Genomic DNA, 18,815 nt, shown 5'->3' with positions numbered 1-18,815 from the left:
TATATAGGTAGACAGTGGCTTTCACACCTATGCATGTCATATGTTTGTGTGAGTAAACCTATTTCCTTTGGCCAAACAATTTCCTGCTGCAAAAGAGAACATTGTAATGCATATGTATACAGAACAGACATTGGTGTCTGAAATAATCTTCAATGACAGGCAAAACTGATCCCAGTACAGCTAGCAGTTAAGTCACTGAAAGCGAGAAGGACTTCAGAGAAATGTCTCGTTTCACCTGAATCGTAAGTAAAAGAGAATCGAGCTCTAACGAAACAAGTACCGTAAATGACTGCTTTCTGCTTAACAAACATATCTTTCTTCAATTACCTTGTTTACAAGCTAATTATGTTTTAGTTGGAAATGATCTAGTATTTTGTTTTAAGTGTATTTAAGAGACTATACCAATAAAAACTGATGGAAACCCCCTACATACACTGGGAGTGGGCAGAGAATGGTTTTACTTCCTTTGAACTTCCTCTTGCAGTCTGTCAGAAACCAAGCAAACATTGGACAGACTACACATCCACAATGTTTTTTTCATGCTTAACAACAGGTAAGATTTCAAATGAAATATCTAAAAAAAAAAAAAATAGATTTAAAATAAACTTCAAAGGTTAAAATAAGTGCAATCATGCCATTACATAATCACTTCAGTGTATCTGTATCAGTGAAAATGCTTATTGATTCTACTTTAAAGCATGTGGTTACACAATTCATTTTAAGCATATGTTTTTAGTTTATATATATATTTATTCACATAGTCCCAGCACAAATCGATTAAGTAATCTTCAAATTGAAATTGAGTCCACAGTTCGTTGAACATAATGAAATTAAGTTAGGAAAAAATCTATATATAGCAATTGTGTTGATTTATGATCATCTTTTCTCTCTGTCAGTTTTTGTAATTTTGCCTCTGAACCATTTGGAAGCAGTGCAGTTGAAAGAAGTTAAGCTTGGGGAGACAGTGGTATTAAAGTGTAACATCTCGTTCAATGACATCCACTGGCTGAAGATGAGTGAGGGACGGCCGATGGCTCTGATGGTCACAAGTCTAAAACATAATGGAGAACTGTCTGTTGTCTGGAACTATAATGAAAGTCGTTTTGAGGGTTTTTTGGAGAAGCAGATGACTGGACTGAGAATTGCCCATGTCTCCACTAGCGATCTTGGTACATACTACTGTGCATCATTATATCAAAAACACTTGGATTTTGACAAAGGAGTGCAACTATACAGTAAGTGAGGGCATTGCATTTCTTGAGAATTATGAGCATTATAATTATTAGTGGTTCACGTTTTATTTGTTCTTTTAGCAAGCCAACAAAGCAAAGAAGAACCCTTTGACCAAGTAAAAGGTAAGAGTAAAAATGCTGTTCTGTAGATTTAGAAACACACTTGTTTTTTTGTTGTTGTATGAAATAAATCTAGCATAACTTAAATTTTGTGTGAGAAATTCTTTCCCAACCCTCAAGATAAACTATTGTTTATTACTTCTTCACTTTATTTCCTAAAAACCAGGTTTGTCTAATGGGCTCTCTCTGCATTACCAAGTATTTGCAGGAGTGCTGGGTTTGAGCCTACTGGGAATGTTGCTGGCTGTTTCTGTGGTGCATATGAAGACACGAACAAAATAAATCTACAACATTGATAAATTATTTCAAAGCCTTTTTACCATTGTTATTGTTTATTTTCATAAAAGTATTATTGCCCTGTCATATTGTGGTAGGGGGTATCTTGAGATTTTTTTTCTTTTTTTTCTCAATATTATTATTTGTTTTTATGGCAAAGAAGATAAAAGTGAAGATATTTTATTTTTTATGGGGAGTACATATCAGTTACTTAGTAGCTTTTGTTTCAATCAAAAATGTAATGTAGTAATTTTGTACACCATGCAGAGAACACTCCATGCAGGGAACACACCTGTAGAACTGTCTTTGTCTGCTTTCACATTCATCTTGATTTCCATGATGGCCTCTATTCCTAATAAAGAAAAACGTTTGGTACTTTGGAATTTTTGATCTTAGCGTCTTCCTAATAACAGTATAATCATGTTTTTTTTTTTTTTATTCATTTTAATTGAATGATGGTTATTAATTTGCCATTTGCCAAATTAATAGTTATTTTTATAACTATTAATTTGCAGATATAACAGGATGAGCTTTTATTTTATTTCACATCAGACATACATTTTGATAGTTTGAAGTGTTAGATTTACTATTCAACATTTTAAGTAATTTTCATGTTATAATGCTTTATTTTTATATTAATTTTTATTTATTCATGTTATTTTTATTTTGTAATTCAACATAAGACCTTGGCATTGGTTGAGTGACACTAAGATCTAGAGGTGCTATGCCTGTGGAAACAAGGTGTTAGGGTCAGGGAACTCTGGGGTGTTGTGACCAATCTGAAGCAAAAGTGGCTGTGGAAACACAAAATTCAATTTTTATAACTATGAATTTACTGATAGAACAGGTTATATATGAGTTTTTATTCTCTTATTCCACATCAGAAAGTTGTTTTGATATTTTAAATGATAAATTATATTTCAGTCATTTTCAAAAGTAATTTTCATGTTGTCAGGCCATGTTTTTATATTTGTATTAATTTATTTTCATATATATTATTTTGTAAATTATGTATTAATTTAACATCCGATATCTTGGCTTAAGGTAAGTGACACTGAGAAGGTCTACTACTATCAATCTGAAGTCAAAGTGGGCTGTAGAAACAAATGTAGCCTATTATTTTTTAGAGCCAATAGAATTGATAGACAAAACAGTTATGTGAGACTTGGATGGCTTTTACGTTGTAATTCCAATCTGTTTTGTTATTATTTTGAAATTCTACATAATATTAGTGAACATTTAACGTCATGTTCACGTTAGGGCTTATTATTTTATATTTGTATTCATTTCTATTTATTCACGCTTTTTAGTTTACTTGTTTTTTTTATTACTGACATACAACAACGCTTTTGTTTTGAAATTAGACGCATGCGCAGCGTCGTGGGAGGGGCTGGCCTCGACACACAGTCGTCCATGATGAAATTAAATGTCTTCTGAGCATAGACTGTAAAAAAAATAGTCATTTTTCATTAGTCTGAGTAATTTTTTACTGTCTATGAGTAATTTAGATTCTTTTGTACATTCGATGGACGCTACTGTTTAAATTTTTATTTGGAGATGTTAACTAGATGAACTACAGTTTAAAACGCTTGTTGCTCATTTCTGACTGAATGTTTGTAAACAGAACTCCATCCGGAAATCCCTAGGAGCCTCACAATTAGGAGCAAGAGTAACCGGACAGGTGTGTTTTTTCTTCTCAACTTTAAAGTGCATTACCGATTTCAATGTAATCTTTATTACGACTTTGGTTAAACAGTCAGATTTTATATTTTTAAATAAAAAGACACTGCTTGTTTTCAGACACTGATTTTTTAAGTAGTGATTTTCAGGTGTAACAGTAATAAACTCAAACTACAAAAACAAAGGCTTCATAATTGAGTCATTTATTGTAAGAAGCACATTGTGTTCATCCTCTGTGGATGGATTGGCCACTCATTTCATGTGGAACCGGGGCCGGTAATCACAGAAAATCTAAAAAAAAAAAAAAAAAAAAAAAAAAAAAAAAGAGAGAGAGAGAGAGAGAGAAAAAACAAAAAAACTTTAAAGCACTGGTCAATTCATTACTACTTTGTGAATGCAACACCAACCAAAAATGCAGCAATAGTTACCAAATTAACATTTGCCTCTTCTGCACCTTTATTTTCATCTTCAAATGTTTCTGCCTCCCCACAAAAGTGGCACAGTACAGTACAACACTAATATATAATGAAAGTGATGCACATAAAAAAGCACAGGTCAAACAACATTCAAGAGCTTCTAAAGCCATACCAGATTGGTGGAGCAAAGTTAAAGCCATCTCCATTCTGTATTGGGTTACGTATTGTAGCCTCATTGTAGCTCATGGGAGAAGTCAATTGTGGAATTGTGCAGAATATGCTCTGCAAACTAAGGAAGTAACAAGAAATTAACTGCAAAGTATTATCCCATTTTATTAACATTATTTCTGCACAAAAACAAACAAACACAAACACACCTTTAAAGTGAATACACCACATGATGTAACATCCCTCTGAAGAGGGTGAGGCAGGCTTTCGTTTCAAAATAAGTTAAACAATTTCAACTTTTTAAAAAGTTATACAGTGTTCAAGTCATTTTTTAAAGTCAGTTTAATTTAATGTACATTAAAATGACTTAAACATCCAAATATAGGTTTCCCTTATGACAGTAATATTCTTGAGGCATTGAGTTTAGACATCAGCATGGACAGATTAGGCTAATTTGTTTAGGTTCAATTTAACTGCATAAATTTAGAGATAATACAATATAAACAAGTGCAAATTTGATTAAATTCACAGAATAACTTGAGTGTGAGAATCATTTTATTATGCTGCAGTGCAGTGTTGGAAGTAGCGCCAACACTTTTGACCTTTTCCGCTTTCCGTAAACCCAGCTGTGCTTTAGCACCTCTCCATCCACTGAGTGTCAACAGACCAAACAAGGGGGAACAGAAATTCTGGAAGGGAACAGAATCGACTGCTTCACCAGTCCGTGTCCATATTCTGAATAACCTGCCCATTGAATATTTATTATTTAACTTTTGTATTAATTTATTACTATTTATTAATAATATATTTGTTTTTGCTTTAAGTAAGTCTAATCTCTTAAATTTAACGATGTAAGACTGGAAGTGCTTCTCTCAGTCTGTCACCCTTTTTGTAAGTAAATAAATTGCATTCTTTTGTCAAAATTATGTCTTTTTCTTGTTTCCCCTTATACATACTCCAGTTCAAGAGACAAACTATGATGCAATTTTGTGATACACCAGCTGGGAAACCATCAGGGATCCAGTTTTATTGCCTTTTAATACTCCTTGGTAAGATGTCAATTTCTATTCTTTTTTGAAATAATATATTGTGGTTTAATTTCTGGTTAACTTTCAATAAGCAATGTGATCTGTCCAAATATTTAACTGCTAATTACATCATCAAAGGTTACTATCACTAATCCCTGTCACTGCAAAAGTCTGCCACTTCCCTTCACACTATACTGTTTTAATTTGTTACTATTTAAACATTTTTTTTTATCAATCTAAAATTTGCAATTCTTTTGTCCCTGATAGATATAGCTGTTTGTCTGGATGAAATGTTAGTCCCTGGTGCAGTGAAAGTGAGGGATACTGCAATTATCCCTTGTAATAAGACATGCAATGGGGATCTTTCATGGAAATTAAGAACTAAAAATGAAGAGCTGGATGTCTTGCGATGTGTTCAAGGGACTTGCAGAGAAGGAGACACTTTTAAGAGCCGAGCAAGCCTCTCAAAGAACCAGACTGGAAACCTGTCTCTAAAACTGAATCCTGTTTTGTACAATGATGAAGGCTGGTACACTGCTTCGTGCGATTCAGCATCTCTTTGTAATTTTCACTTGGAAGTTTTTGGTAAGTAATTAAGCATGCATGGCATAAGATCATTTAATTGTAAAGTTTACCATCCTATTTTGCTTGCCACTGTTCAATGTGATCTTATGCTTTGTTTTGTGTCTAGTACCCACTTCTGTGAATACCCTAATCAGAGGCAACGTCACACTCCCCTGCTACGCACGCACAGAGAAAAAGATTGCTGATGATGCTGTGAACATCTTTTGGAAAAAAGATGACCAAACAGTGTTAGAAGTTCAAAAAGGAATTACAAAGTATGGTTCAGGTTTCACGGGCAGGGCATCAGTTTCACTACATCATTATAAGGACGGAGATCTTTCCCTTACCATATTATGGGTCACCACATCCGATAAGGGATTATACCGGTGCTATCATAACACAGAAGAGGAACATGGGCATCCTGGTGCTGTCACTCTTAATGTTACAGGTTTGCTGAATGTAAAAAAAAAAAAAAATTCTACAAAAAAAAGGATTATTTAACTAAAATATGATTATTTTTTTCCCCCAGCTCTTCAAAAGTTCTGTGCAAAAAAGTTTGGCGACAATCTCACCCTTGACCTGTTCGGTTCAGACCCTGTGACGGTAACTTTCACCGGTTCGACTGAGACCCCGGTTTGCAGTGTGATGGGAAACAATGCCAAGTGTTCACCTGAATACACTAACCGGGTGTCTGCCATAAATTCCACCCTTGTGCTGGGCGGGTTGACACCTTCTGATAGCGGCGTGTTCACTGTGAAAGACAAAATGGGGGAAGTCATTTGTATCGTCACTGTGGAGGGTAAGTTTTAAATCAAACTAATTTTGATTTTTATTGTTCTAAAGGGGACCTATTCTGCAAAATTCACTTTTACATGGTGTTTGAACATTATGTGTACACAGGGCCTCATTCATGAAACACGAGCAGACAGAGTTTTTGTGTAAATCGTTTGTAAAGCCATTCTGATTCACGAAAATGTTTGTATTTTCAAAATGTTGGAACGAAAGAAATTTACACTTGCTTTCTACCGCATAAAAATGGTGCGTGAATCATTTGAATGTTTTGTGTTCAAAGTTAGGCATACTAATGACATTGCATTTGGATGCACTTGCATTATGTACCATAATAATATTTCACGAGTCTTTAAAAAAAATTTAAATAAACTGTTCAACTTTGGGTAATAGGCAGAACTCATCACTGTAACTTTTTACCCAGCTGTCCAATTACAGTGGAGGAGGGGCAGGATAAATACAACACCGACCAATCATCCTACTTGTACAACGACTGCAACTACAATGGAGAATTTAATATTGCTAGTTAGGCCCTACTGCATTTTTATTTTTAATAATATTCTTCAAAATGAGATACTAGTAACACAATACTGCCATGGGTATTCTTTATCATAGCAACCAAAGTATCTCAACTAGAAAAACGGTGTGCTTTCAAGCACCACCAGCTGGCCGTTTTCAGAAAGCTAAAATGCTTTGGTGGAACCATTAAATTTTTAATTGCTAGGCATATGGCCAATTGGTTTCTCTAACATGTATGCAATATACTGGAGCCAGACCTGAGAAGGAAGTCTAGAAAATGCCAGTGTTCCTGTGCACGTAATTTGCTTAGTTGTAACTCATTGGTGGGGATTATGCTAATTATGAATGAGAGTGTATGCGCACCCTATTCACAACTGTTTGGAATTCATTAATATACACACATTTAACTACTTAATCTGTGGTATACAAAGCGTTTGAATCCGGAGGCGAGTTTTCCATTTTAAAAAGTCAGTTTTACGCACTAATTATTTGCTCATATATATTTATGAAAGTTTCATGAATGAGGCCCAGTGAGTGTAAACAACCAACCACCCTTTTATGGTTAAAAAAAAAATCCACCCATTTTTTTTTTAAATAATCCCCAGATAAATCAGAAGCAGTGTCTGAGAATTCAGACATATTTATATCATTGCTAGAGCAGCAGCTAGCCAAAAAAATGTCTCGGCTATTTAAACATTATGGATGTTCTGTTTTGGCCTATAATAATAAACTCCTGACATCTGAGCCACTGAGGATGCAGTGGATTAATTTTATTTGTGAAGGGAATGTGCCCAAGAAATTACTTAGTTTGTATATATTTGCGTGAATCATTGTACACTGGACTGCTTGGCAAACAAGGGTCAGTAAAACGCAAGATTTGCACAAAAGTTGCTTTTCAAAGATAGATAAATAACTCTTTGTGATCAGACTTCATATCCTGAAGATGTAAGTAACGCACTTTATAATGTGTTTGCAAATCGTCTCTCTGAATGTGCTAATGTGGCTAAAGTTAACCTTGTCTCATACTGTTCACAGAGACCAGAGGTTGTTGTTTTTAAACTGAAAATGCTCACCGGCCGTACAATTCACAAGCGTGCTTTTATTACTTCTTAAAACTTCTGACATGGCTCTGAACTGACTGTGAATACAGTCAGAGGCAATGGTAACTTTAGCCACATTAGCCGTCAGCGTGATAACAAGCACATTCATATAATACAGCGTGCAGTACTTGGGTGTTCTGAATGTGAAGCTGGACAAACAGTTGGTTTGATCCGTCTTTGAGAATCATATTCTCCATGTGAGGTTCTTGAGTTCTGTTGTTCTGTATGGGCTCAATATCCCGCCAATTGAATTGCATTCAAGCTTAAAAAAATAATAAGCACGAAACAAAATTTTAAAAACATGTGAAAATATAACGCACAAAACTGAAAAATCAATGCAGAATCACAAACAATGCGGTCATAGAAATACAAATAATAAGAGTGAGTCAAACATTTAAACAAGTTTAAAATTATATAGCTCAAAACTGAATCATGAATTCAAAATTATCTGAGTCAAAATCATGTTTTCTGCTCTTATTTTCATTTTTTGTATGTCTGTGCTCTTTTCTCCTTTGCTCTTGTTTCTGCATTCTGCGCTTGCGTTTCCAAATTTTGCAGTTTGAGTATTTAATGTAAATCAGGGGCGGGTCTTAGTATCACCATTGGTCCACTAGCTCTAGATTGACAGCTCATCCTGTAGCCAATCAGTCGAAGAGGGAAGCTGACGTCACAGAGACTCGTCTTGTGCCGCTCAGTTCAGCCAGCCGCTGTTGACTTCAGCTACGAGTATAACGCGCTCTTTATCACTGTATCGGCAAGGAAATGCATTATTTTATTGTTATGAATATAATCAGAATATAATTCTGAGCCCATAGTTCTGTTCTAAGTGCAAGCTAGAAAGGCCCCACCCACTTCTGAAAAGGGAGCTGCAGCTCATTTGCATTTAAAGAAACATACAAAAACAGTGTTTTTTTGCTTCCACCCAAATAAGGGGTTTCAAAACATACTATAATCAATTATTTGTGGTGTATTTTGAGTTGAACCTTTCAGGGGACACCTCTGACTAATATTACATTACAAATTGGGCATAATACGTCCCCTTTAAAAAAAGATCTGTTTTTCAATCTAACATTTGCTAAGCTTTTGCATTCTCTTTTCAGTGCCGTCCACTGGTGTGGCCCAGAGAAATTGCTACGTATCGCTGTCTGTGCTGATTGGTTTTGTTGTCATTTGCATTTGTCTGTACTTTTGGTATAAGTCACAAGCAACAGAAATTTCATTTTATTCTAATGAAGAAGAGACTACTTACTTGTCGGTTAGAGATCCATCAAGAGAGCCTGCCTCCATCGGGTTGTCACAACAAGAAACCAGCCCAAATATTTCCGGGGAAGTTGACATTTATGCACGCACACCTGTAGAGGAGACCATGCCTATGATGGTGACCAATGAAAAGCCGGACAACAATGAAGAGGAGGAATCTAAATTACTTCTGGAATAAGACTGGGAGAAACTATATAGGATACTTTAAGGAAACTGATAAACTGCTTCAGTTTTCTTCTGCTGCTATTCTGTGTGCTATAAAACTGTAACTATGCCAATGAACAATATGTGAAATGCAAAGATAAGGGAATTATATATATTTTAGCTCGGGAATTCAGGGAAAACACGAACTGCCTTCCTCAAGACATTTGCTAGACCACTGAAACTGGAACTAATGTGTACAATCAGTGAACATTTTTAACGGTATTTTCTACACATTAGTGTAATTTTTTTAAGGTGAATTTAATTTTGTTTAATTATATATATAGTTGTATATAGTATTGTCTATAGTAGTTTAGTTACTATATTTTTTGATGTGGTTTTTACTTTTGTGGTTCAAATTTAGATTAAATGACTGATCATGACACATCTACGAAACAAATTCAAAGCATTACGTTTACAGAAGATAAAGTATTTAATAAAATATATAACTTTTTTTGTATGAAACAAATCCTTTACTGTTAATGTTATTTTCTGTAAATGTTGTTGTGCACAGCATTAATAATGATGTAGTTTCTCTAAAAGTGGATAAAATAAAAAGAACAATCCAATGTTTTTAATTTATGATCTTGTGATTTAATTACCCAACAAATGTACTCAAACATGTTTTACTTGTTCATGTAGGATATACAATTCACAATACACTGTAAAAATGATATGATCAATAAGTTATGTCAGCAAATGTTTTTACATAGCTTTAACTTTTATACTTTTTAACTTTTTTTTTACAGTGTACTATTTTATTTTTTAAATCAAACGATTTTAGATTAATCAAAGTATATACATATAGATAACTAATAACCTATGGATCACATCTATGGATTTACAGCACTAATTCTACAGAAAAACAAGTTTTCTTCATCCGATATTTATATTTTCAAGTAGACATTGTTTAAAACAGCCCTGCCATCAGGTCACATTACAGGATTTCAGTTAGGACTACTTTTGTGGTATCATGGCCTATGGGGCAGGCATTTGTTGACTACATGACAATGCGAATGATCTAAGACCTATAGCATTCAGACCAGGAGCAATTAGCTCCAAGTGAGATTAACAGTGTTTTCATATAGGTCAAGAGCAACACTACAGCTGAGACCACAGTTTTGTTTGCATGTGTCTGTGCAGGTTACAGTGAATGTGATGTCACATGATGTATGTACTTATACATCATATGTACGTTTAGTCACTCAAAATGCAAAATCCTTAAAAACTCAAATGACCACAGATTCTGCCAGAATGTCTCCCTGCGGTAAACTTAAAAAAAGATGAATAACCATAACTAATTCTTCCTAATAGCCTTCTGATAAACAGCTGGATTACTGTTGAACTCTAATTGGCTGCACTAGATCAACCAGCTCAATAAAAGACTGGAGATGTACAGTACTGTACATGACTACTGGAGTGGCAAACAGGTGCGTGCAGCAACATTTTTGCTACTAAAAGATTATAGGACAAATTCAGACTGTGTAATTTTAAATTTGCTGTTTGAAAATATTTTTCAGATTGTAAGATGAAGAACTTTGTTATCATCTGTATGGTTCTGACCATAATTGCTGATGTGAGTAGGCTACATTGATTCAGTCTTATCCATTTTATATGTTATATTCAATTCATCCACACATGCTTTAATCACTTTCTTCTCTTTTAGATCACCTCAGCCAAGGTAAGGCCATTCATATGTTCATGATTATCCGTGTTAAGTTTGTTAATATCGACGCTATAAGCTGCTCTTATTTTTAGAAGTTGCGTCTGATCGACGCTCTGAATGGTGGTCTGGTTACTGGTGTAAATGGAGTTAACCCTCTACTGGTGGGTGGTCTGCCTCCCGTGCTTTCTGGTGGTGCTGGTGTTATAGGACAGCCTCCGTTAACACAGGTAGGATAGGAACTGATGATTATTCTTGGATAAGGTCCAACACAGATGATTACAAACTCACTTGTGTCTTGACAGTTTCTTCCTGCAGCCGCTTTTCCTCCATATCCATACGTGCTTCAGCAGCCGCCTGTGGCCGCATTACCTTACGCTCAACCCAACATTGGACCACAGATGGCTTACCCTTTTGCTCCCTCTAACGGGGTATTTGTTCATTCACACCATTTGAGTGTAACAATATACATTTATTTCTAATTTATTGAAAAATGTGACTATGTTCTAATAAACAGGGGCTGCCGTATTACATTGGTGGGCCCCAGAATCAACCAGGCGTAATCCCTCCTCAGCAACAAGTTGCGGTACAAAACAAATCTTTGCTAGTTGCTAGTATGCTTAAAATTCAAAGCATCGAATACAAATAATGTTTCTGAAACTTTTTTTTTAGGCTGGACAAGGCCCTACTGGAAACAATCAAGCTCTACCACCAGGCTCACTGAACAGATTTAAGGTACATTTGATGAATGTCAGGTACTCCATCATCAAGGTATTTTTTTTTTTTTTTTTTTTTTTACATATATTTAAATCCTGAGAAAGAATGGTTGTATTATAAAAAATAAATAAAACATAGGGAAGAAAAAAAATCCTGAGGTAATTTCATTAAGGCAAAGTCACTGGTGGTCACTTTTAGACTAGTGGAAAGAAAACACCCACAATACATATTTAATTGTGTATTTTATTACACTTGACCTATGTATGTGTATGTAGTTTTCAATTACAGTACGTATCTTTAAAGGCTTAAAGGCACTTACACCGAATTTTACAGTTTTATTTCTATAGGGTATTGTGTAGGTTGTTACAGCTTATGTAATGTAGTTTACCTGATAAATAACATTTTATTCCGGAAAACATGGTCAAATATTTTATTTATTGACAGTAGTTCCTAATTTATGGGCCGATAAAAAGCGATATGTAACTTCGTTGTTTGCAGTGTTTGCATTTTTCAAAAGGCAGAATTCCTGTCATCCACCCTTCTAACTGTAAAATCCTTTTTATTTTTAATCAGCGCTCCTTCCTCAGAAGGGCCACTGCCAGACCACCTGTCTCAATCACCCAGGTGAGTTTTGTATCTGAAATCTAATGCTTGGTACATTATATGATTCTGACTTTATCATCTGCATACAGATTCCAGCTCAGATCAGCCCTACTGTGTCTGGACATTTGAGTGAAGGACGGGGTTGAATCGCTGAGGTGTGTTGTTACACATTTGAATGCACAATAATCAATACTTTTGCTGAGAAGTTGGTTTAATTTCTTTTTTTTTTTTTTTACAGATATGTTCAAGATATCTCATCTTATCTACAACAAACGTCACTGTCTGTTTACAATATTAAAGAATCATTTCTGATTAGTAAAATGTAGTGCTCTTTATGCAGCTGCCAGTCTAATTGTCTAACCCTTTGCTTTATACTGACAAATGATCAGCATGTGTAAATGTTTGGACTGGATACTTAATAAAAGCCACTAGTTTGTTGCAACTGAATATATTCTCTTTCGATTTTTTCTCTCAATAACAAAACCACGCTGAGTTTGTTATAATTGTGTTATATTGCCATCCACTGGCAACTAAAGTTATTGTGAACATTTTTAAAGGAAAATCATTTAATACTATCACAATGATTATAATCACATCATCGCTGTTTTAAATAAGAATGATAATATCAAGTTGTCTTTGTTTTTGCATTCTCAGTCACTATGTGTCACAGTACTCACACAGCAAAAAGCTTGCCATTAAGGATGTGTATTCTCATTTCTGATGTGGGCACGGGTTCCAATAGACTAAAGAAAATCATAACAATTATTATGGTTCAGACTAAAAGCATGTCGAAACTGTGGTTGTTTCAGAAAAAAATGGTATTACCACAAAATAGCATCAGGACAGAAAAAGACGCAAATCTTCAAACGTTATACAGACATAAGGACAGCAAACCTCTTAGATTTGTTGGTATTTTGATCATAGCAATACATTTTTGTGTCAGTAAGATTTTTTGTGTGTGTTTTTATTTATGCAACAATTCAACAACTTTACAAGTACACAATCACACATTCCACAAAACTGAAAACACTACAGTCTTATTTTACAGTCTATGGTACAGACAGAGATGAACAAATAGAAAAAAAAAACATCATATCAATCAATATTTAAACAATACACAAATGGGTCAGTAAGATTTAGTTTTGAAAGATAATTGTATTTGGCATGGATGCATGAAATTGAAAAGTTTAATATAAATCTGATCTAAATAAAAGACTTACATTTCTAGTCATCAAAGGATCCTGAAAAACACATATATGGTCTCCACAAAATATTAAGTGACATTATATTGTTTTCAACATAATAATAATAATAATAATAATAATAATAATAATAATAATAATAATAATAATAATAATAATAATAATAATAATAATAATAATAATAATAGTGTATGCAGTGTTAGGGATAACGCATTACAAGGAATGCAAGTTAATTAATCAGATTACTTTTTCTCAAGTAGGCCTATCTGAGTTACAAGTAATGCAAGTTTGGATGGATTTACTTTGGTACTTTGTTTCTTTATACTTTGTTTTCCAATTAATTGACTGACAGCTCTCAGTCTCCATGTTAAAAGGAAAAAAGGAGTAAGTACAGAGGTGTTGTGTGCGCTGTGTGTGAACATGATGCTTAGTTCTATACTGAATGTCAGCATGCAATTACTCATCCACTTGCACAAAACAGATTCATTATTCCTCAAAATAACACAAATATACATTATGCATTCAATCCCACTTTTTTAACCATTATCTTTGCTGCTGAATTTCGACGATCCATTTAAACCATACTATTAAGCAATAAAGCAAAATGACTTTAGATAGACATCACATTTGTGTTTTGTCTGTTTGAGTTGCGCCCTCTACTGTCTTCTTCTTCTTCTTCTTCTTCTTCTTCTTCTTCTTCTTCTTCTTCTTCTTCTTCTTCTTCTTCTTCTTCTTCTTCTTCTTCTTCTTCTTCTTCTTCTTCTTCTTCTTCTTCTTCTTCTTCTTTCGGCTGTTCCCTTCAGGGGTCGCCACAGTGAATCATCTGCCTCCATCTATTTCCATCCTCTGTATCCTCTTCTTTCAGACCGACTACCTTCATGTCCTCTTTCACTACATCCATAAACCTCCTCTTTGGTCTTCCTCTTGACCTCCTGTCTGGCAGCTCTAACCTCAGCATCCTTTTACCGATATATTCACTCTCCCTCCTCGGAACATGTCCAAACCATCTCAACCTGGCCTCTCTATCTTTGTCTCCAAAACATCTCACATGTGCTGTCCCTCCGATGTCCTCATTCCTGATCCTATCCATCCTCGTCACTCCCAAAGAGAACCTCAACATCTTCAGCTCTGCTACCTCTAGCTCTTCCTCTTCCTCTACTGTACAGGCGGGAATTTGCATTTCCTTTAGCCCAAAGCTTTTTCATTTAACTTTTGCTGTGGAAGGGCCTTTACATTGGGCAAAATTAGAACTTTTTTTTTTAAATTAAAAAACGAACAAGCAATGAAAATTGTGTTGAAAATGTAAATGTAAAGCAAAAGTAACGTGATGCAATACATGGAAAAGTAATTAAGTAATGCAATTCTTTTTAGTGAGTATATCTATTATATTGCAATATTAAATAAATATTATAATGCGATATTGTAGCACATTACTTTTAAAAGTACATTTCACCAACACTATATTCAGTGCAAAATATTTCATTTAAAACTATTGTGCATATAAAGATCAGAACATAACATGTTTAGGGTTGTAGCAAAGACAAGAGGTGAACTTCAACATTCAGATGCAGGGACCCTTCTTGCCGTTCATCCATCCATCCATCCATCCATCCATCCATCCATCCATCCATCCATCCATCCATCCATCCATCCATCCATCCATCCATCCATCCATCCATCCATCCATCCATCCATCCATCCATCCATCCATCCATCCATCCATCCATCCATCCATCCATCCATCCATCCAGTACAGACAGAACCTCAAATAAATACATATTCTGCTAAAGGAAAATTACTTCTTAGACAGGAAAAAATAGGCCTACATAATCAAAAATGTTGACTAGATCCTAAAATAGAATGTAGTCTAAAATAGATACTAAATAGTGTTTTAAGGTATTTGCTGATTGTATTATAATGCCATCTACTGGACTCGTAAGGTTGCTGCTCACTTTAGAAAAGCGGTCACCAAAGCTGTGAATACAAACCACTTCAGTCTGGTTCTTCTGTCTAGTATACTCAGCCCCTAAAACATGCAATTATGGAGTGGAGATGACCACACTAATTGCTATAATTATTGTTTTGAAGAGAATGATTCAATCTGTTCATCTTGTTTTTTGTTTCTCAGCCAGACAATAATTTGTCTCCTTACCTCACAGAGCAAACAGCCCTTCATTCAGCCTGCTTATTAGTCTGTGAATCAGTGATACCGCTCAGTCCTGATCTCACCATCTCTTTCATCTGTTGAGCATTAAATGTTTTTAATGACTTACTATAATATCATAATGATAGACTTCTTATTTTATCAACACATACTGTACTTACAGACATACTCAAACCCAGACAATAAATTGATGAAAACAATTGGCAACTCAAGTTTTAAGGTGTTTGACCATAATGATATATGTGCGTTACAGACAAATTGAGGAACATGACACACTGCATGTGTCACAAGCAACCTGATATTATAAGAGGACAAGCATCAGTTTAAAAGGAAAGGGGGAAAGACTAGTTTGCACTTCTGATCTGCCATGAATGTACTTTTATTTTCTCTAATATTGTGCATTTATTCACTGTATTATTAGAAGTATATGTAGACAGTAGCCTAGGGTTAGGGTTCTATCAAAAAATACATTTAAAAATTATATTACTGTTATATATACTGTTTTAAAAGTAGACTTCTGAATTTATTTATTTGATTTTTCATCCACAGCTTACCAAGATGAAGTTTCAGGCCATCTTTTCCATGGTTGGTCTTCTCAGCATTTGCTCTTGTGTCCCTGTAAGTGTCCTTTTATTAAAATGAATAATAACGTTTTCAATTTGAGCCTATTTTAACAAAACTGTTTATATTCCACAGATCTACCAGCCACAAATTGGAATAATAGCAAGTAACAGTAATGAGGTATGTATCTTATAATTTTTTTTAATCATAAATGATGTATTACTGTAAATGTTAAAGATTAAATTACACTACCTTTCAAGAGTCAGTAAGATTTTTTTAAGTCTCATGTTCACCAAGGCTGCAATTTATTTGATCAAAACTCATAAAAACAGTAATATTGTCAAGTATTGTTACAATTTAAGATAGCTATTTTCTATTTGAAAATATTTTAATGTATTCCTGTGATGGCAAAGCTAAGATCCTTCGGAAATGATTCAGATATGTGACCTGGTGCTCAAAAAAGATTCTCGTTTTTATCAATGTGGCTGCATTTTTATTGAACTTTTTTTTTCCCCTTCAGGATTTATTAACGATAGGAAACTTTAAAATAATTTACAATTGTAGCATCAAATGTATTTACTATCAACTTAATTTAATACTTGAATAATAAAAGTATTATTTCTATTAAGAATAATAATTTTAAAATAGAACAAATCTGACTGACTGACTGACAGACAAACTTTTGTTTGTATTTTTGTTGGTTGCACTTTATTTTAAGGTGACGTTGTTACAGTGTAATTACACAAATACGTTTCACATAACGTTATTTAACATGTACATACTATAGACTTAAGGTGAGGGTAGGGTTTAGATTAGGGTTAGTTGCTTGTAATTATGCTTAGTTTAATGTTATTATTGTTATAGTAAGTACATGTAACATGCCTGTTACCGTAAAAAAGTTTAATCTTTTGTTTTCTTTTACATACTCACAAATGCTAATTGTACCTTTCTTAGGTTTTGCGTCTCAATGGACTCACTTTGGCAAGTTTAGGTTTGGGTCCAGCACAGGTAATTTAACGTTCAGTCTAAGCAAAGTTTTTTTCTTTTAACCTGTAGGTGCTCATATTATAAGTAGTTCATTTGAATCTTATTGCTCTTTGCTTTCTTTCTCCTAGGGTACTCAATTTTTCTCTCCATACCTGTTCCAGCAGCAGCCCCCACAGGTGCTGAACTTTAACCCTGCGATGCAGGGACCCTTCTTTCCCCCTCAAATAAACCAGCTGAACCCAGCACAGTTGCCCCCGTTGCAGCAGGAACAGCCCATACCTGGCTTCGGTCCCAATAACGGCGTACCAGCACAGAACGCTCCTCCGGTACAGACAGACTTCAGAGGAACACACACTAAGTTTTAATGGGCATAGATGTTGATTTTATTTATTATCACTGATTCTTTGGAGAGTAAGTCAAATTTTGTTTCTAGGGTTTTCCATTTTTCCTGACAAATCTATATCCGATGAGAAACACTCCTGTAAGGCTGATACCCAACCAGAACACTGGTCCAAATATTCAAGGCCAGGCTACGATACAACCAATACAACCAATGCAACCAATGCAACCAATGCAACCAATACAACCAATGCAACCAATACAACCAATGCAACCAATACAACCAATGCAACCAATGCAACCAATACAACCAATACAGGTATTGTAAAAACGTAACATTTTCTCCTGTGAAATCACAGAACATGTATTTTTGTTTGACATATCTCAAAAATGTAATATATTTTAAATAACGAATTAATAATTGTTTCAATAATATTTATTATTAATATTTACTTTAAAATGTAATGTTAAATGTTTCATTACTCGAATGTAATCTCAAGGTATTTATGTATTTATGTTTTCTTCTCAGACAATCTTAAAGACATTTTTTCACATGTTTCAGAACAGGGGGAAGGCAACAGACCCGAAGGTAACGTCTGCTCCTGATTATCGTGGTGATCGGCCCGGTCCTGGAACTGTAGAGGTAAGGCAAACGTAATCTTGGATCTTTATTCACACATTTCCTTTGGTTTACACATGCTTTTACTTACCAAACATGACAAAACATGTCTGGATAGAATAATTGCTGTAGAATTTCTTTTAGTTTGTTTATTAACCAATTCTGTCTCTGACAGGGGCAACCTGGCTTCCCATTGTTTGAGCCATAGGCTCAGAAGACTTCACTATTAAACAGGTATTAGAAAGTTTTCTAAAAAGTTTATTATAATGGGAAATCATACCCATTAGTTAATCAGAATGTAAATTTGTTTTTGCTTTTCCAGATATCCCACCATGGAGATCCCTCACAGGAGACATTTTTGTTAAATTAGGAAATATCCATATGTTACCAAATAAATAAATGATGCTCAATTTATTTAGTCTGTAATGATTTATTCCTGTTCAAAACACTTTTTTTGGACTCCTTTTAAAACTCTGTGATTGCATGTAATAACAATCAAGAATAAACAGTGACAAAATTATCTGTCTTTATTAAATCCACACATAAAAACTCACACAAGATCACAGAAGGACACAAGAATACAACTACAGAAAATAAAGATGACACC

The 18,815-nt window shown here is 34.5% G+C and overlaps 4 protein-coding genes across 5 annotated transcripts; all 4 read left to right on the top strand.

Moving 5' to 3' along the window:
* The first annotated feature begins 7 nt into the window (after window positions 1–7).
* Window positions 8–1,950, top strand: LOC137073045 (uncharacterized). 2 transcript variants are annotated; one of them, XM_067441176.1, is made up of 5 exons: window positions 213–242; window positions 485–553; window positions 897–1,235; window positions 1,314–1,355; window positions 1,519–1,950. In XM_067441176.1, the coding sequence occupies exons 2-5, from the start codon at window positions 529–531 to the stop codon at window positions 1,632–1,634; spliced, it is 522 nt and encodes a 173-aa protein (XP_067297277.1). In that variant the 5' UTR covers window positions 213–242; window positions 485–528; the 3' UTR covers window positions 1,635–1,950. The 2 variants fall into 2 exon arrangements, with proteins under 2 accessions (XP_067297276.1, XP_067297277.1); XM_067441175.1 differs by having other exon boundaries at window positions 8–553.
* Window positions 1,951–3,023: 1,073 nt separating this feature from the next.
* Window positions 3,024–9,909, top strand: si:dkey-22i16.9 (uncharacterized). The gene is made up of 6 exons (XM_067442660.1): window positions 3,024–3,309; window positions 4,854–4,941; window positions 5,188–5,505; window positions 5,612–5,932; window positions 6,014–6,283; window positions 8,993–9,909. The coding sequence occupies exons 2-6, from the start codon at window positions 4,869–4,871 to the stop codon at window positions 9,328–9,330; spliced, it is 1,320 nt and encodes a 439-aa protein (XP_067298761.1). The 5' UTR covers window positions 3,024–3,309; window positions 4,854–4,868; the 3' UTR covers window positions 9,331–9,909.
* A 972-nt stretch (window positions 9,910–10,881) lies between these two features.
* On the top strand, window positions 10,882–12,734 carry scpp9 (secretory calcium-binding phosphoprotein 9). Its single transcript, XM_067442659.1, has 9 exons — window positions 10,882–10,929; window positions 11,020–11,034; window positions 11,112–11,246; window positions 11,322–11,447; window positions 11,534–11,602; window positions 11,689–11,751; window positions 12,307–12,357; window positions 12,426–12,491; window positions 12,575–12,734. The coding sequence occupies exons 1-8, from the start codon at window positions 10,882–10,884 to the stop codon at window positions 12,480–12,482; spliced, it is 564 nt and encodes a 187-aa protein (XP_067298760.1). The 3' UTR covers window positions 12,483–12,491; window positions 12,575–12,734.
* Window positions 12,735–16,260: 3,526 nt separating this feature from the next.
* Window positions 16,261–18,416, top strand: odam (odontogenic, ameloblast associated). The gene is made up of 7 exons (XM_067442658.1): window positions 16,261–16,320; window positions 16,399–16,443; window positions 17,218–17,271; window positions 17,379–17,576; window positions 17,684–17,840; window positions 18,147–18,232; window positions 18,384–18,416. The coding sequence occupies exons 1-7, from the start codon at window positions 16,261–16,263 to the stop codon at window positions 18,414–18,416; spliced, it is 633 nt and encodes a 210-aa protein (XP_067298759.1).
* Window positions 18,417–18,815: the final 399 nt, after the last annotated feature.

Source organism: Pseudorasbora parva, chromosome 4 (genome assembly GCF_024679245.1).
Source record: "Pseudorasbora parva isolate DD20220531a chromosome 4, ASM2467924v1, whole genome shotgun sequence".
Lineage (NCBI taxonomy): Eukaryota > Metazoa > Chordata > Actinopteri > Cypriniformes > Gobionidae > Pseudorasbora > Pseudorasbora parva.
This window is presented reverse-complemented; position numbering and strand designations above follow the sequence as displayed.

What these genes read in the sequence shown, in the direction of transcription:
- odam (XM_067442658.1), top strand. Translation starts at nt 16,261, where the DNA reads ATGAAGTTTCAGGCCATCTTTTCCATGGTTGGTCTTCTCAGCATTTGC. An exon ending in TAGCAAGTAACAGTAATGAG is followed by an intron (nt 16,444 to 17,217) that starts GTATGTATCTTA and finishes TACCTTTCTTAG; the next exon opens with GTTTTGCGTCTCAATGGACT. An exon ending in CAGCACAGAACGCTCCTCCG is followed by an intron (nt 17,577 to 17,683) that starts GTACAGACAGAC and finishes TTTTGTTTCTAG; the next exon opens with GGTTTTCCATTTTTCCTGAC.
- scpp9 (XM_067442659.1), top strand. Translation starts at nt 10,882, where the DNA reads ATGAAGAACTTTGTTATCATCTGTATGGTTCTGACCATAATTGCTGAT. An exon ending in GACAGCCTCCGTTAACACAG is followed by an intron (nt 11,247 to 11,321) that starts GTAGGATAGGAA and finishes GTGTCTTGACAG; the next exon opens with TTTCTTCCTGCAGCCGCTTT. An exon ending in CTCCTCAGCAACAAGTTGCG is followed by an intron (nt 11,603 to 11,688) that starts GTACAAAACAAA and finishes CTTTTTTTTTAG; the next exon opens with GCTGGACAAGGCCCTACTGG.
- si:dkey-22i16.9 (XM_067442660.1), top strand. Translation starts at nt 4,869, where the DNA reads ATGATGCAATTTTGTGATACACCAGCTGGGAAACCATCAGGGATCCAG. An exon ending in TTTTCACTTGGAAGTTTTTG is followed by an intron (nt 5,506 to 5,611) that starts GTAAGTAATTAA and finishes TTTTGTGTCTAG; the next exon opens with TACCCACTTCTGTGAATACC. An exon ending in TTGTATCGTCACTGTGGAGG is followed by an intron (nt 6,284 to 8,992) that starts GTAAGTTTTAAA and finishes TTCTCTTTTCAG; the next exon opens with TGCCGTCCACTGGTGTGGCC.
- LOC137073045 (XM_067441175.1), top strand. Translation starts at nt 415, where the DNA reads ATGGAAACCCCCTACATACACTGGGAGTGGGCAGAGAATGGTTTTACT. An exon ending in CAAAGGAGTGCAACTATACA is followed by an intron (nt 1,236 to 1,313) that starts GTAAGTGAGGGC and finishes TTGTTCTTTTAG; the next exon opens with CAAGCCAACAAAGCAAAGAA. An exon ending in ACCCTTTGACCAAGTAAAAG is followed by an intron (nt 1,356 to 1,518) that starts GTAAGAGTAAAA and finishes CCTAAAAACCAG; the next exon opens with GTTTGTCTAATGGGCTCTCT.